This window comes from Phaenicophaeus curvirostris, chromosome 16, assembly GCF_032191515.1.
Source record: "Phaenicophaeus curvirostris isolate KB17595 chromosome 16, BPBGC_Pcur_1.0, whole genome shotgun sequence".
Lineage (NCBI taxonomy): Eukaryota > Metazoa > Chordata > Aves > Cuculiformes > Cuculidae > Phaenicophaeus > Phaenicophaeus curvirostris.
The window spans coordinates 5698056-5711271 of record NC_091407.1 but is presented as its reverse complement, the minus strand read 5'-3'; the positions used below and the strand labels follow the sequence as shown (position 1 = coordinate 5711271).

Below are 13216 nucleotides of genomic sequence, written 5' to 3'. Positions count from 1 at the left end.
TGCTAAGTTGCTCTTTGCTTAGTTTTCCCTCCATTGCCAATGTCCCCAAACCATTTTCCTACTAAAATGTCCAAGGAGGGGAAAAACCACAACTGGTATTCCTGTACTACTTACTACTAGGAAGCCTGGGATTGTCAAAGAGTTGCAGTTCTGTTGACTGCTAGCACTCCTAATTCGAGAGAAAATAAATTAAATAATTAGAATTTCATCTGCATCTTGATAGGAAAATGTCTGCATTGTTTAATCAGAAAACGATTGTCACTTAGGAAAAATTACATAATTGACTCAGAGATTGAACTTCTACTGGAGAGTAATATTTCTTTCATACCTAGTTGGAGGGCTGCATCAAAGGGGAAAATCAGAGTGTTCCCTTGGATACTTGCACAAAGGAAGAAGTTCACTGGACAATTCAGAGGTGCAGTGGTCCAGTAACACTCCAGTATAAATCAAATCATGAAGGTAAGACCAAAAGTATTTCTCATCTCATATAGCCCCAGGTCTATTATATTAACCAGTCTGGATGAGAATGACAGAAACAGAATTTCCTTTGTATTGGTGTAAACCCGAAGCATGTCCACTGGTGTTAATTAGAGAGACTCTGTGTAACTGCTCCAGCCTTTAGCTTTGTGACTGAGAACAAAAAAAAAGCCCATATGCTTGTCACTACAGGACTCTGAAGAATTTACGTGGTGGGCCAATAACAACATGACTCACAAAACACATTGAGCTTATTTTTATGTACAGCTTTCTGTAATGCAATGTCGTGAGCTGAATCATCTTTATCCAGCTGAAGTCAATTTAGCATTTACCTGATGGAGTTGCTCTGTTTATTACCTTTGTGGTTTTATCTTATCTTTAACAGCTGGAGTTCATGTGTGGTGAACAGAATTTGATTTTAGTGTTCATGGCCTGTAATGATAATTTCAGGGTATGGATCAAAAATTACATTCCAAAATCCATTTTTAACTGGTGTATATAAATTTGCAGGGTTTTTTTTTTCTCTGGTTAGAGAGTTTCAGCTGCATAGATCACACAGGAAGTGATGTCTTTGATTTTCTTTGATGTTTTCAAAGGTAGGAAAGACTATTGCAATTTTTTTTGAGCACCACTTAACTGCAGATAAAATACACTATAGATTGTAGGAGTGCCAATTAGAGCTAATAATAAAGGGAATATCTTGTCATTAAAATCGGTGGCAGAACTCAAGCTGTACTTATAGGACAGAGCTACGGTTGTGTCTGCATCTTTGCTGAGAAGTTCTCTATTTCTCAGGTCAGGTGTGGAGCACTGAAAATGGAATTAACCTAAATGTAGTGTTACACTGAGAATATTCTCACATGTTCTGGTACCAGCAGCACGAGCCATTTCTGAATCAATGCCCTGCTGGTGTCTTTAAGGTGCAGAGCCATAACCTTTTCGTAGTGTAACTAGCACTGTAGTATAGACCCTCTCTCAGAGCATCCTCAGAAGTCTGTGCTGTGTGCTTCTCCCGGAGGATTCCCAGGAATGCAGCAACGCTGAGTTCTGAACAGTAGCCATCACACTTCACCCCTTCCTCTATTGCTGCAGGTTATCGAAAACTGCTGTCAGAGCTGGATGAAGGGCTGATCACATCGGGGGATTCGTTTTACATCCGCTTGAACCTCAACATCTCCAGCCAGCTGGACTGTTGTTCTCTCTCAGTGAAATGCGATGAGATTGTCCATATTCGTGACACTATGTACCAGGGGAGGTGTGAGTGGCTGTGCGCCAGGGTTGATCCTTTCATGGACAAGGACATGGAAATGGGGACCATTCCCAGCTACAGCAGGTGAGTGTAACACTGAGTGACCATGACTAAAAGCAGTTATGCTCTACACAGGGAAACAATAGCTGCTAAACTACCATGAGAGGTAGATGTCTTTATTTTTGAGATAAGGCCTGGTGATATTAAACTGTAACATGAGTTATAAAGCTTTAAAAAGGGGAGTCCAGATGTTACCTGGAAAAATAATGTGGGTTTCTCAAAAAGTATCATGGGAAAACATGCCATGGAGATTATTTAATCCTTAACTGCACTGCAGTCCTGCTTATTATTTTGTTCCTGCATTAACTGTGTGGTTTAGTCAGTCTTCACTGCTCTTTCTACTTAATCTTCTCTGCAGACACAGACCCACTGCAGTTCAGCTTTCTTCTAAGTAGTTTCAGAGATATCTTGATCCCTGTGATTCCATCCTTTCTTTCAGAGCCCAGCAACTCCTTTTGGTGAAGCTGCAGCGGCTGATGCACAGAGGAAGCAGAGATGAGACGGAAAGCTCGTACAACACCCTTCGGGCTCTCCGCGTAAGTGTCTACAAACAAGGTCTTTATAACACCAGTTACTCCACTGCTAATTGTTGTTCATTATGTTAGTTTTATAGAAAGTCTTGTTTATAATCTAAGTAGGTTTTGATTGTCCCAGGCAATGGGCACCTTAAGTTTGTCTTGAATAATATTGTCCCTGACAGTAGACCTAGCTCCAGCACATTATTAACCCTTCCAGATATTACAGAGTACACTTTAGAAGTCGACTATCTGTTCTGTCTCTAACTTAATCCTTTTCATTCTTCTCTGCCCGTAAGCCTCTAATGCATTTTCGTATCCACATGAGGAAGCTGTGTCCCTGGAGTTAATAATCAGAATTATTTCTCTCCTTCTGTGAAGAAGCATCTAATCCACAGAGCTATCACTGTCCCATATTAGACAAACCTGTCTCTTCCAACCTACAAACTATGGTGAGAAATAGGTTTATCAGGTCTTCACACACAACAGCCCTGCCGATTTCTCCTTTTCCCTCAGCGAAAGCAGTTTGATTTTACTTTCTTTAGACCAAATAATTTCATCTTTACATAATTAAAAACTAACTTCCTGGTGTATTAGTTAGCATACATTATTTTTAGAGCTTGCAAGACATACATGTTTCAAACATCTGCAGAGATGCTGTAGCCAGTGCTTGGATTTGTTTTCAGTCAAGGTTAAGTGTCACACATTCCTTCTGTACTCCAGTCCCCACTGATCAAAGGGGCAGAGATCACTGGCAGAAATGCTAGTGAAAGCAAAAGCTTTGCATGCTATTTCTTGGTGCAGAAATTACCTCTTTCATAAGCCATGAGAGCAAACTCCTGTGAAGAAAACAACGTGGACGTGCACTAACAGAAGCGATATTTCTCAGCATAGCCCGTGCTATGTGTACAGTTTGCTTAGAACATTGTATTTGGGATAGATATGAATCAACCACTATCCCTTCTATTGGAAATATGAAATAGCTGCTTGTTCTGTTTCTCAAATGCTGTTGTTCAAAACAAACAAACAAACAACAAAAGAAAGGAGGGAAAGAAAAATTCCTGTGTTATTTCTTTACCAGAATACATTGCAGCCAGAGGAGCCTCTCCCACAGAACGACCCAAAAGCCAGCCCTCGTCTATCCAGAGCAAGCTTTCTTTTGGGCCAAATATTACAGGTAATAAAGTTCAAATCTTCAGTGCAATGTTGGAAACAGTGAATCTGGCAGCAGATATTCTCAGGCTATCCTAATCTCCTCAGAAACTCCACCTCAGACATAGAGGTTGTATTGGAATTTAGTCCTATCAAAAGAGACCTACTCTATGAGAAAGATGAATGGCTTGTGTTTTCTAACTGCTCTTGTGATGTCGCGTATTTATTTTGAAGTGCATGCCTTCCATTGCTAATGTAGCTTGATGAATCAAACGTGCCTGCCATCAGAGGTTGAAACATGTTTTGCTTGAAGCACAAGGACAAATCCATTGGGCCAGACTAAATCCCCAAGTCTCTGTGAGATGAGGTTCCATCAGAAAATAGTCCTTTAATTGTGAGTCTGAGCGTGACAGAAACCATGTGGGTGAAAGATAAAAAAAGCCTTGTGGAGGAAGATGGTTGTGAAGGTTAGCAAATATACAGGAGGAGGAGTTAATATTTGGATAGAGGAGTAGTTGGGCGGGTGGGGAATGAAAGCATGAAGCCTGTTTCTCAGGGTAAAAATATGCCATTCAGGAGGTTTTAAGACTCTCTGGTACAGCAAAGAGGAGGCAGAATTTTGGGTATAATCCATGATACATTTGTGCAAATAGTATGGGTCTGTTACGCTGCTATGGACACATCGGAGCTTGTACTGGTGATAGCAGGGAGTTCTGTGAAGAAAAAGAATGTGCTGCTTTAGAGCAGAGAACAAAATAAGAAATCTCAAAAGGGATTAACAAAGGACCTAGATCAGATCTATGATATTTAAAGAGCCTTAGAATTCCGTCAATAGATCCATGGAGCCTAGACTTTGATAGACATAGGTAATTCAGACCTCATAGATAACAAGTGTTGGGTAATGAAAACATGGGAGAATAAAGAATATATGAAATGAGGGTCAAATCTCTTTGTTCTCTTTTCAGTTTGTCAGTAGGTCTGAAAACAAATATAAGCGTATGAATAGCAATGAGCGAGTCCGTATCGTCACTGGCTGGCCCTCTGGTCTGGCACGAACCTCATCTGAAGCAAAGAAGCCCTCGCCTGATAAACTGGAAGGTATGGATATAAAATACTAATAGCTTTTACACATATAGCACTAATATAAAGACCACCTACAAAAAGAGCATGGCTGTGAAAAAATATCACAAGTCTTTCCTATCACTAACTTCTGTGGCCCACTCTGCGAAAATGAACAGCATTTGTGACCAAAACTAAAAGTGCCTTGAGCTCTAGACCTTCACGAGGAAGTTTAGGGCACTGAAACTTCCTGTTTGGTTTGCAGCTCTTCCTAGGTGCTTTCTTGCTCTTTGTCTAAAAACATTTAAGTCAAAGTAAGTCAAGCTAATAACCAGAAAGATTCTCCAGGGAAGTGTACAGTTAAGCTATGAAATAATCTCTTGAAAGCAAAAGGCACTTGAATAATTTAGTATTAAGTTGGACATCATACTACTAGCCATATAGAACAAATGACCCCGGCAAAAGAGAAAGGATGACCAGTATGACTAGCCATGCTACTTCTGATTCATGTATCTCCTTTTTCTCTGATGGAGAGGAAACCAGAAGGTAAATGTCTTGTTCTTTACTCAGATTTGGATTCCGAAAGTGAAATCAATAAGAGGCTCAGTCTGATCCCTTATAGCTTGGTGAGACCAATCCACTGTGAGCGCAGGCGCCCCGTACTTTTCACTCCCACCATGCTTGCCAAGACCTTGGTACAGAAGCTTCTCAACTCTGGAGGTGCCCTGGAATTCAACATATGCAAGCCAGGTAATGGGATAAAAGAGAACCATGACTGTTAATCCTCAGTGTCAGAAATCTGGACATATATATGCGCGCACACGTAGGGGCATGCACATATGATAGTTTCTTGAGGTACTTCAAGTCACATCAGAGTGATATGTAGCTGAAAATCCTGCTTTTTGAGAATATCTGAGATATTTGAATGTTTTTGAGACAGCCAGTGCACATGGTTATGAGATTTTGTGTCTATGAATATTATCCGTGTGTATGCTGTGTGGTTGCTAGGATGCCCCTTAGAGACTGAAATGCTGCGAGTGCTCTTTCTGTTTGCATACTGCTTGCATACTGCTCATCTAGGCAATGTGAAATTTTGATTAATTTGTTTCTAGTATTTGCCGTTATGAGGAATATCTTCCCTAGAGCGACTTTAGGTTTCTATCTTGTCCAAGACTGTGAAGATTGTGCATTTGATCTACTCGAAAGACTGATTTTCATCCATGCTAAGTATTTACTGTTAAAGCAATATGCAGTACCGTGATTGCTGTAGGGCAGGATTGTATACAATGCAGCATTAAACACAGCTGACGTTTCATTTTTACACTAATATTGAATACCCACCACGTAGTACACAGTCTTACAGTTATCCAGACAGAGAAACTGAAAAGTTAAGTATTATCATAAACATTCCCTGTCTTGCAACATAAAACAAAAGCTTTGATGTACAGCTGCAATTCACAAAGGGACCAGTACCCCACATTACAATCAAAGCCAAATTTTTTGAAACTTTAAACACAACTGTTGGAACATTAAATCCTTAGTTTAGGAGCCTGTTCTGAAGAGACGTTTTTTTTTTTTAGCACTTCTCAGCGTCCTCCAGCCCTGAAGTGTAGCTATATAACATTAAGTACTGGAATTGTATTTATTGTTTTAATTTAATGCCTTCATAGTGTTTTAGTAATTGCCCAAGGACGCATTGGTGCAGGATATAGCTGAAATGCTCAGCTGTGATCAGATTAAGCTTTAATTGAATTCAATGAAAGAAATGAGGCATCTGTTAAGACAATTCATTGCTCGTCTTCTTCCCCCAGACCATCCCTACATCCTGTGTGAAGTACTCTTGGATAGTATTCTAGGTGTTGATGTAATCTTGATTTTGTCTTCATCTGCATCTCTTTCCAGATATTGTCACAAAGGAAGAGTTCTTAAGGAAGCAAAGAACGGAGACTATCATCTTCAGCAGGGAAAAGAATCCAAACACATATGAATGTATTGTACCTGCCAACATTGAGGTTGTCAGTGCCAAGGTGCTTAGAATACTCTGCATCCCTTCCATGGGCTATTTGTGAATCTGTCTGCAATGTCTGTTTCTTCCTGAATCAGCCTGACCAATTTACAGTTGCACGTTCTCTCTCTTGCTCCCTTTCAATCTCAGATTTATATTTATTCTCCCAAACAGCTTTTATTTGTGCTCTTGCTTTGCCTTTTCTTTATCATCCTGAGACATATCCTTTTATATTCTTACTTGTTCCCTGTGATGACCCACATCGATGCAGCAAAATATCCTTTCATTTTCTATGCTCCATCCCTTATTCAGTTCCGTTTCACATCATAAGTATACATGAATGTGCGAGAGTGAGAGATACCTAGAGAAAAGAAAGGATAGCCTGAAACTCAGACACAGGGGTGTATAGTACAAAGATAGCAATGTCAAAGACACAGATCTCATATCAAGTAAAGTAGATTTGATGCACAGCATGGAAAAAAGGAGAATTAAAGTGTTGGTTTTTTCTCTCACAAGTAGTTGCTGTAGATGTTCTCTCTGAACAAAGAGCAAGTATATGTGTTTGTATATACATGTAAAGCTGGTGTTTTATCATACTTTTCATCTTTAGATCAATCCGTTTCTATTTTAAGCCTTTTCAGAAAGCTACTAAGCTCAGCTGCTATTTGACTGACTAGTTTTAAACCAGTAGGAGGAGTTTGGACTTTAAATGTATATTTGATTAGAAGGTTTTAAAATAATACAGTGGGAAGGGAGAGGTTTTCAGCTGACCCTGTAAGGTGTGGATACCTTTAGCTCAAGATTCCACAGCAGTGAATGTGCCTTTGTGAATCTGTTATGACTTTGTTTTTAGAACAAGCATTGTCTCCTGGAAGCTGGAATAAGCTGCACAAAGGATTTAATCAAAGCCAAGATATATCCTATTGTTCTCTTTATCAGAGTCTCAGAGAAAAACATCAAGAGGTTCAGGTAACATATCAAATCTTTTGCATATTTGATATTCCATCTTATTCAGTGAATAATTCTCGAGTCCAATAGTGTTCTCGCTGAGAGAAATAAAGAACCTCTTCTCTCTTCATCTGGTGCTTCTATGCGCACTATTTCCTCGTATGACTCCTCCCTGAAATCTTAAAACCGTGGAAAGAAGGAATTCCCCAAATCTTGCACTCTTTCACTGTCGCTGATAGCAATGAACATTGTGGGAGTTGAGACTGAAGAATATGTCGTTTTCTCCACACTCAGCACTCCCACAGCATTTCTTAAGGTAATGCTAGCTGGAAGAGGAAAGGTCATAAACATTTGCACTCTCCCCACATTCAATCCTCTTAAATTGTTTCCCCATAGCAAATATTTTCCCTTAGAGGCAGCAGGGATGTAGGGGGAGGATAGACCTGGAGTCGCTGTGTTTTCCACTGCTTTTATTGCTTGTATATAGTCAGTAGAAAATAAATCTCTGATGGGGCAGCTGGGACTACAGTATTAACTTAAAATGTAAGACATTTATTTTTGGTCTGCTCATTTCATACAGGAAACTATTGCCAAAGCCAGAGACTGAAGATGAGTTTTTACGTATGTGCCGTCTGAAGGAGAAAGAACTGGAAGCACTTCCATGTCTTTATGCCTCTGTAGAGGCAGATGCCTGGAGCAGTATTGAAGATCTTATCCGGACAATAAAAGACAGGATTGCAGAAGAGCAGCGTAAAACCATATGGATAGATGAAGATCAGCTATAAAAACCAATAAGTAATACAGAGGTCTTTGGTGACAAAAGGACATACCCAGGTGGAGCAGGGGCTTGCAGAATTCTCTGATTAGGTGCCTGGCACTCACTCCTGTTCACCCTTGCTGGCTAGGGGCTTCCTGCTGGCCAAACGCGTGTATGGAATGGAACCAGAGTTGTGTTGAGCAGCCAGTGTCTCAGATGCTGGGGATCTGGGCTGTGGGTCAGACCACAGACACCACCACAACTTCTGACCCACTGGCATGTCTTAAGGGATAGCAGCTGTTTAACCTATGAGAAGGACAAAGATCTTGAGGGGGAGCTTGGGGTAATTTATTATGTTAAAAATATGGATCCCATTCGGCTCATTGAAAATGTCTGATGAGAACAGGTAAGTGGAATCTAATAGGAATCAACCATGGGAACTGGGCTAAGAGATACAGAACTGAGATGACACAAACACAATGAGGTGAGATTCTGAACATACTCAGTTAAGAAAGATGAAGGCTGGTTAGTAGCAACAGCAACACTACTGCTGATGGCCGTAGCAGTTCTGTAGCCCTGTTTTTCCATAACCATTTTAATCAGAAGAGAAGAAACTAGCTATTATTCCTAGCATTAATTAACATTACAATTCTCCCTTTTTATACCCCAGTTCTATTCAACCATTTTGCAGATTTCCTTTGTAGTACTAGCACTTACAGGAAAATAGAATCCTCAGTCCCAGTGGCATGTCAGATCTTTCTAGATCTGTGAATGTTTCGTTTCATTTATCCCTGCCTCAGCATTGTGTTCACTTGTACGTCTCTCAGTTTTTAACATTTCTTACTCATGGAAAATACCATGGTGCCTTCTACAGACAACAGGTTTCTCTGTTTCTCCACTGAAGTCTATATTTCTCTACAACACCATTGCCTGCCAGCATGCCTGCTCTCAACAGGAGGGACTGCTCTGAGAAGAAGCAAAAAAGAATTTCATAAGCCAGTAATCACTGTGAACCACTCAGTCCTTGACCACTCCGCCGTGATTGACAGCAAGGAGACCAGCAAGCATCACACTGTGCTGTGGCCAAGTAGGATAATATTTTGGAAAATGTCTACATGACTTAGAAGAGACCACATCCCATTTCCAAAAGCACTTAACTCCTCAGAGAGTTTAAGTTCTACTAATAATGAGTGAGGCTTAGACTCCTAAATCTCTTGAGCCTTTCAGGTTTTTTCATCTATACGTTAGACGCTGTCTTGAGAGTGCCAAATTGATTCAATAAAACTGACCAGATAATAATGGCTTGCACAATTGCTGATCTGAAATGCAATAAAAATTGACCTACAAATGAAGAGTTGTACATCCCATTATCCTTAGATCCTTCATTCCTTGCCATATTCCTCACTTTGAAGATGCATTTAATAACGAATTTACCTTTGCTCCTGTATTCATCCAAAGTCCCCCATCTTGGTGCTTCTCTCTGGAGTGCAGCAGCAGGCAATAAAAAGACAAACAGAATCTAAGCAACACATCTGGCCTACTTGCCCTCGCTAGATTAGCTGCTAGATTGTCTTTGCAATGAGCTTCTGATGTTGTTGGCCTCTCTCAGGTAGATTGGGTCACTTTGGCTTGTGTGATTGTGCTTTTCTGCTCTTCTCTTTTATGCACATCATTTTTTAACTAATGGTATCTTCTAGAAGTCATTTATGTCACTTTACATCTAACTTGCTGCTGCTGTGTTTCTCAAATTATTAATGTTTTAAAGATTGTTCATATTAGCATCTCTCAGAGAACAGCTCTTTACCTGCCCAATGCCATCTGTTTGGACTGTGTAAGCAGGAGAATACTACTATTTTCCCATCTCTTTAAAAAGTACAGTCCGCATACACAATTTGCAGCTCCCTCCACAGCACGGAATAACAACCAGTTGGGGTATACATGGAACAAATTGGATGATTTCTTATACAGAAATAAGAAAGTATCGGTTGGAAAATTTCAGCCTTCCAGGAGAATTTTGCATTGGTTTCTTATGTTCTGATAATGCAGCCCTGTGCAACAGCTGCTTGTGGTTTGTTACTGCCCCTCTTGTGATAGTTTTTGAGGCCACAGCTGAGCAATGGGAGGGACTGTTAGAACATTTCTCAGCTGCCTCAGCGAAAAGTTCAGCCCGGTCAGCATCAGGTCCCTTTAGGAGCCACCAGCTGAGTGCTCACCAGACAGAACTCAGAGGGTGTCCATGTCCCACTGGCTGTGCCACAGGGATCAGTAACATCTGGCAGGACGGCCAGAGCAGATGGCTAGTGAGGCGAAGCAGATGAAGTATCTCAAGCTGCCATGGTTGTTTCTGCAGCGATCTTCTCTCACCACAGCTTTATTTCTGTGCCCTCTATACACAAGCAACAGCTGTGGATGTGATTTATCTCACTTAACTTTAGACATAGGAAAGGTATATGCCGAGGTCTAAAGGAAGTTCCTTTTACTATGAATGGAGATGCACCTCCAAAGAACCATTTGTCTAACTTACTGTAGATGGCTATCTAAGGGTGAGATGAATTGTCCTCTGAATGGGCTGGGGTTTTTCATGGACTACCGAAAGAAACTAGAGAATTAGCCTGGCCTTTAGCACTTAGCTTTTTGAACTGTAATTTAGGACAGCTAAAGCACCTTATGGGAAAATGGGAACAAGAGACTGAGGCAGAGAACAACAAGAGATCTAATTATTTCTGTGAAACAGTGAGGAGTGAGTACATGGATCAGACTTCACCTTTTGTTATCTGGGTACATCTCCTGTAAATTCCCACTCTGTGGATACCGTAAGGCATTGTGATTGTGTACTTGTGATGTAGAGCAACCAGACCCTCTTAAGTGAAGTTCACTGTGGCAGAGCTCTGTGCTGTAGCCTGCACAACCCTCATGTCTCTCCGACTCAGTGGAGAGGTACTGAGAACTATATCCCGGCCCCCTTGACTTCTGGATGTGACCTCAGAGCAAATCTATAGCTGGAGCAAATTCCCAGAACTGTGACAGAGCAAAGGGGCTATTGTAATTAACAGAAGCTGAGGAAGAGCTTCTGCTCTAGATCTAAATGCTGCTCATCTAAACTGGAAGAAATTCACCTCTGCATCTTTTTTAAATATATTCAAATCTGTGGGCTTGAAAAGAGGCCCTGAAATTTTCTAAATGTCAGAGTGTTGGAATCAGTGTGGATTCCAAGTCCTTAGCTGGCAGATTTTAAGTGCAAACTTGGAACTTGGGCTGTAGATGATTGCAGTATTTTTCATTCTGCTAAGTTTCACTTGTGAGGTATTGCTTTAAGCTACCAACCACTTCCCTCCTCAAGTACACATTTAATATATACAACCCTGGGCTTCTCAGCACATGTACAAATGCCCACTTAGGCAGAGCTTCAGTAGTGATTGTAGGGTTAAAAACCTGGAAGCAATAATTAAGAAAACAAAATGAGAACTGGAAATGTTGTTAAGCGTTTGTTCTAAACAGCATCACAACAACATCAAAGTAGACTCTTATCTCAGCCTGAGCAAATCGAAGTGTAAAGACGTGACAAGTTTTATGTTGGAGTATTCTTTGGGTGTTCTCATAGTACCAAGGCAGCACTTGGTATGAGATTTGTGGTCAATAACTGGACTTGCAGGTACCACTGAAATTCAGATAAATGCTATAACAGTCTAATAAACAGAAAAATTCAAGCTGCAGACCCAAGTTTGAACTGGATGCCTTCCTTGGGCACCTGAGTTCAGACCAAGCTGCTTTTCTAGATATCAGTCGTATGGGTCTGTCTAAGGTGAGCAACGTTTACGCCAATGCATTTTAAAATCAAATCACTCAAGTTTTTTAATTGAATTCTGGAAACATTTCTCAGCAATTTGTGTTTTAATTTAAAAGAAGAGTAAACAAAAAGTCTGGGCAATTGCCCTGTATTTGGTATGTTGCTTTTTCTGTAAAAAGGTATAAAGCATGGAATAATAATCTCCTTTCAAAATCGATTCTTGGAAAACTACTTCTTTCCTTTAAAAGCTCACAAGAGCTTCTTGAAGAATTTTCAGATGTAGACTGTTCTTCGGAAAATGTTATTGAAAAATTTGCCACCAGAAAATGCAAATGGAAAATATTTCAGTGAGATATTGTTCTTTAAGAAAATGTGGTTTGATCCAAATCAATTGTCCGTGGAAATGTTTCCATTCTATCATTTCAGTTTTAAAAATTTTAAAGTATTTCAATAATACCGAAGCAGTCCTTTTTGATTTTTCACATACTTCTTCTTTTACCTAAAAGCATTTTTCTTTATTTTATTTATAGTTGAAATATTTTTAAAGTCTACGTTTAAACAGTTGATTTGATTGAACCATTTGATGAAGAAAATTTTGTATTTGATGTTTACGTACGACAAAATAAGGGAAGTAATGGCTTATAGGTATCAGATGTGGTATAGTATCTATGATCATGAGAAAAAAAATCAAACTGAATCTGGCTTTGCGTTTTGTTTAACTCCGCTGCTAAAATGATGTATGATATAAGTCAGTATCACGCAGTTCAGCACATTGGGGAATTGTTGCAGGTAAAAAATTAATGCAAACTTTATTACACAGAATTTGATATTCCTTTGAATCAGAATTCTGGCTGGAGGCTAAGCTGTCAATCGGTCTGTCTGCAGCACAGACAGCTCTGGCAGCACAATTTGCAAGGGAGTAAGAACACACACAAAGCAGACTTTTGCCTATGAACTTTAAGCGGAGATAGTTGCCAAAGCTGGAAAAATGCCTGTAAACCTGTTAAAGGTTTCTATATTCTTTTATGCCAAGCTATTTTTGTGGCCTAGGGTTTGAAAACTCTGTAGCAAGGATGAAGTCAGAGAGACAGTATTCAGGTAGACTGACTGCAGCTCTGAGGGGTTCGGATTGTGTGAACCCTGGAGCTGGCACGCAGGTTACAACACTCCTGGAGGTCTTTTCCAACCTAGTGATTCTGTGATTTTG

At 40.1% G+C, this 13216-nt stretch overlaps 1 protein-coding gene across 1 annotated transcript in view; it reads left to right on the top strand.

The window, feature by feature from the left end:
* The window catches only part of CARD11 (caspase recruitment domain family member 11), a 48286-nt gene extending 35113 nt beyond the window's left edge, over nucleotides 1–13173 (top strand). The window contains exons 16-24 of the mRNA XM_069870595.1: nucleotides 333–459; nucleotides 1570–1810; nucleotides 2226–2322; nucleotides 3383–3478; nucleotides 4419–4551; nucleotides 5083–5262; nucleotides 6415–6539; nucleotides 7371–7486; nucleotides 8046–13173. Coding sequence (XP_069726696.1) covers nucleotides 333–459; nucleotides 1570–1810; nucleotides 2226–2322; nucleotides 3383–3478; nucleotides 4419–4551; nucleotides 5083–5262; nucleotides 6415–6539; nucleotides 7371–7486; nucleotides 8046–8250 — 1320 coding nt within the window. The 3' untranslated portion in view covers nucleotides 8251–13173. The remainder of the gene's footprint in view (nucleotides 1–332; nucleotides 460–1569; nucleotides 1811–2225; nucleotides 2323–3382; nucleotides 3479–4418; nucleotides 4552–5082; nucleotides 5263–6414; nucleotides 6540–7370; nucleotides 7487–8045) is intronic.
* The last annotated feature ends 43 nt before the right edge of the window (nucleotides 13174–13216 follow it).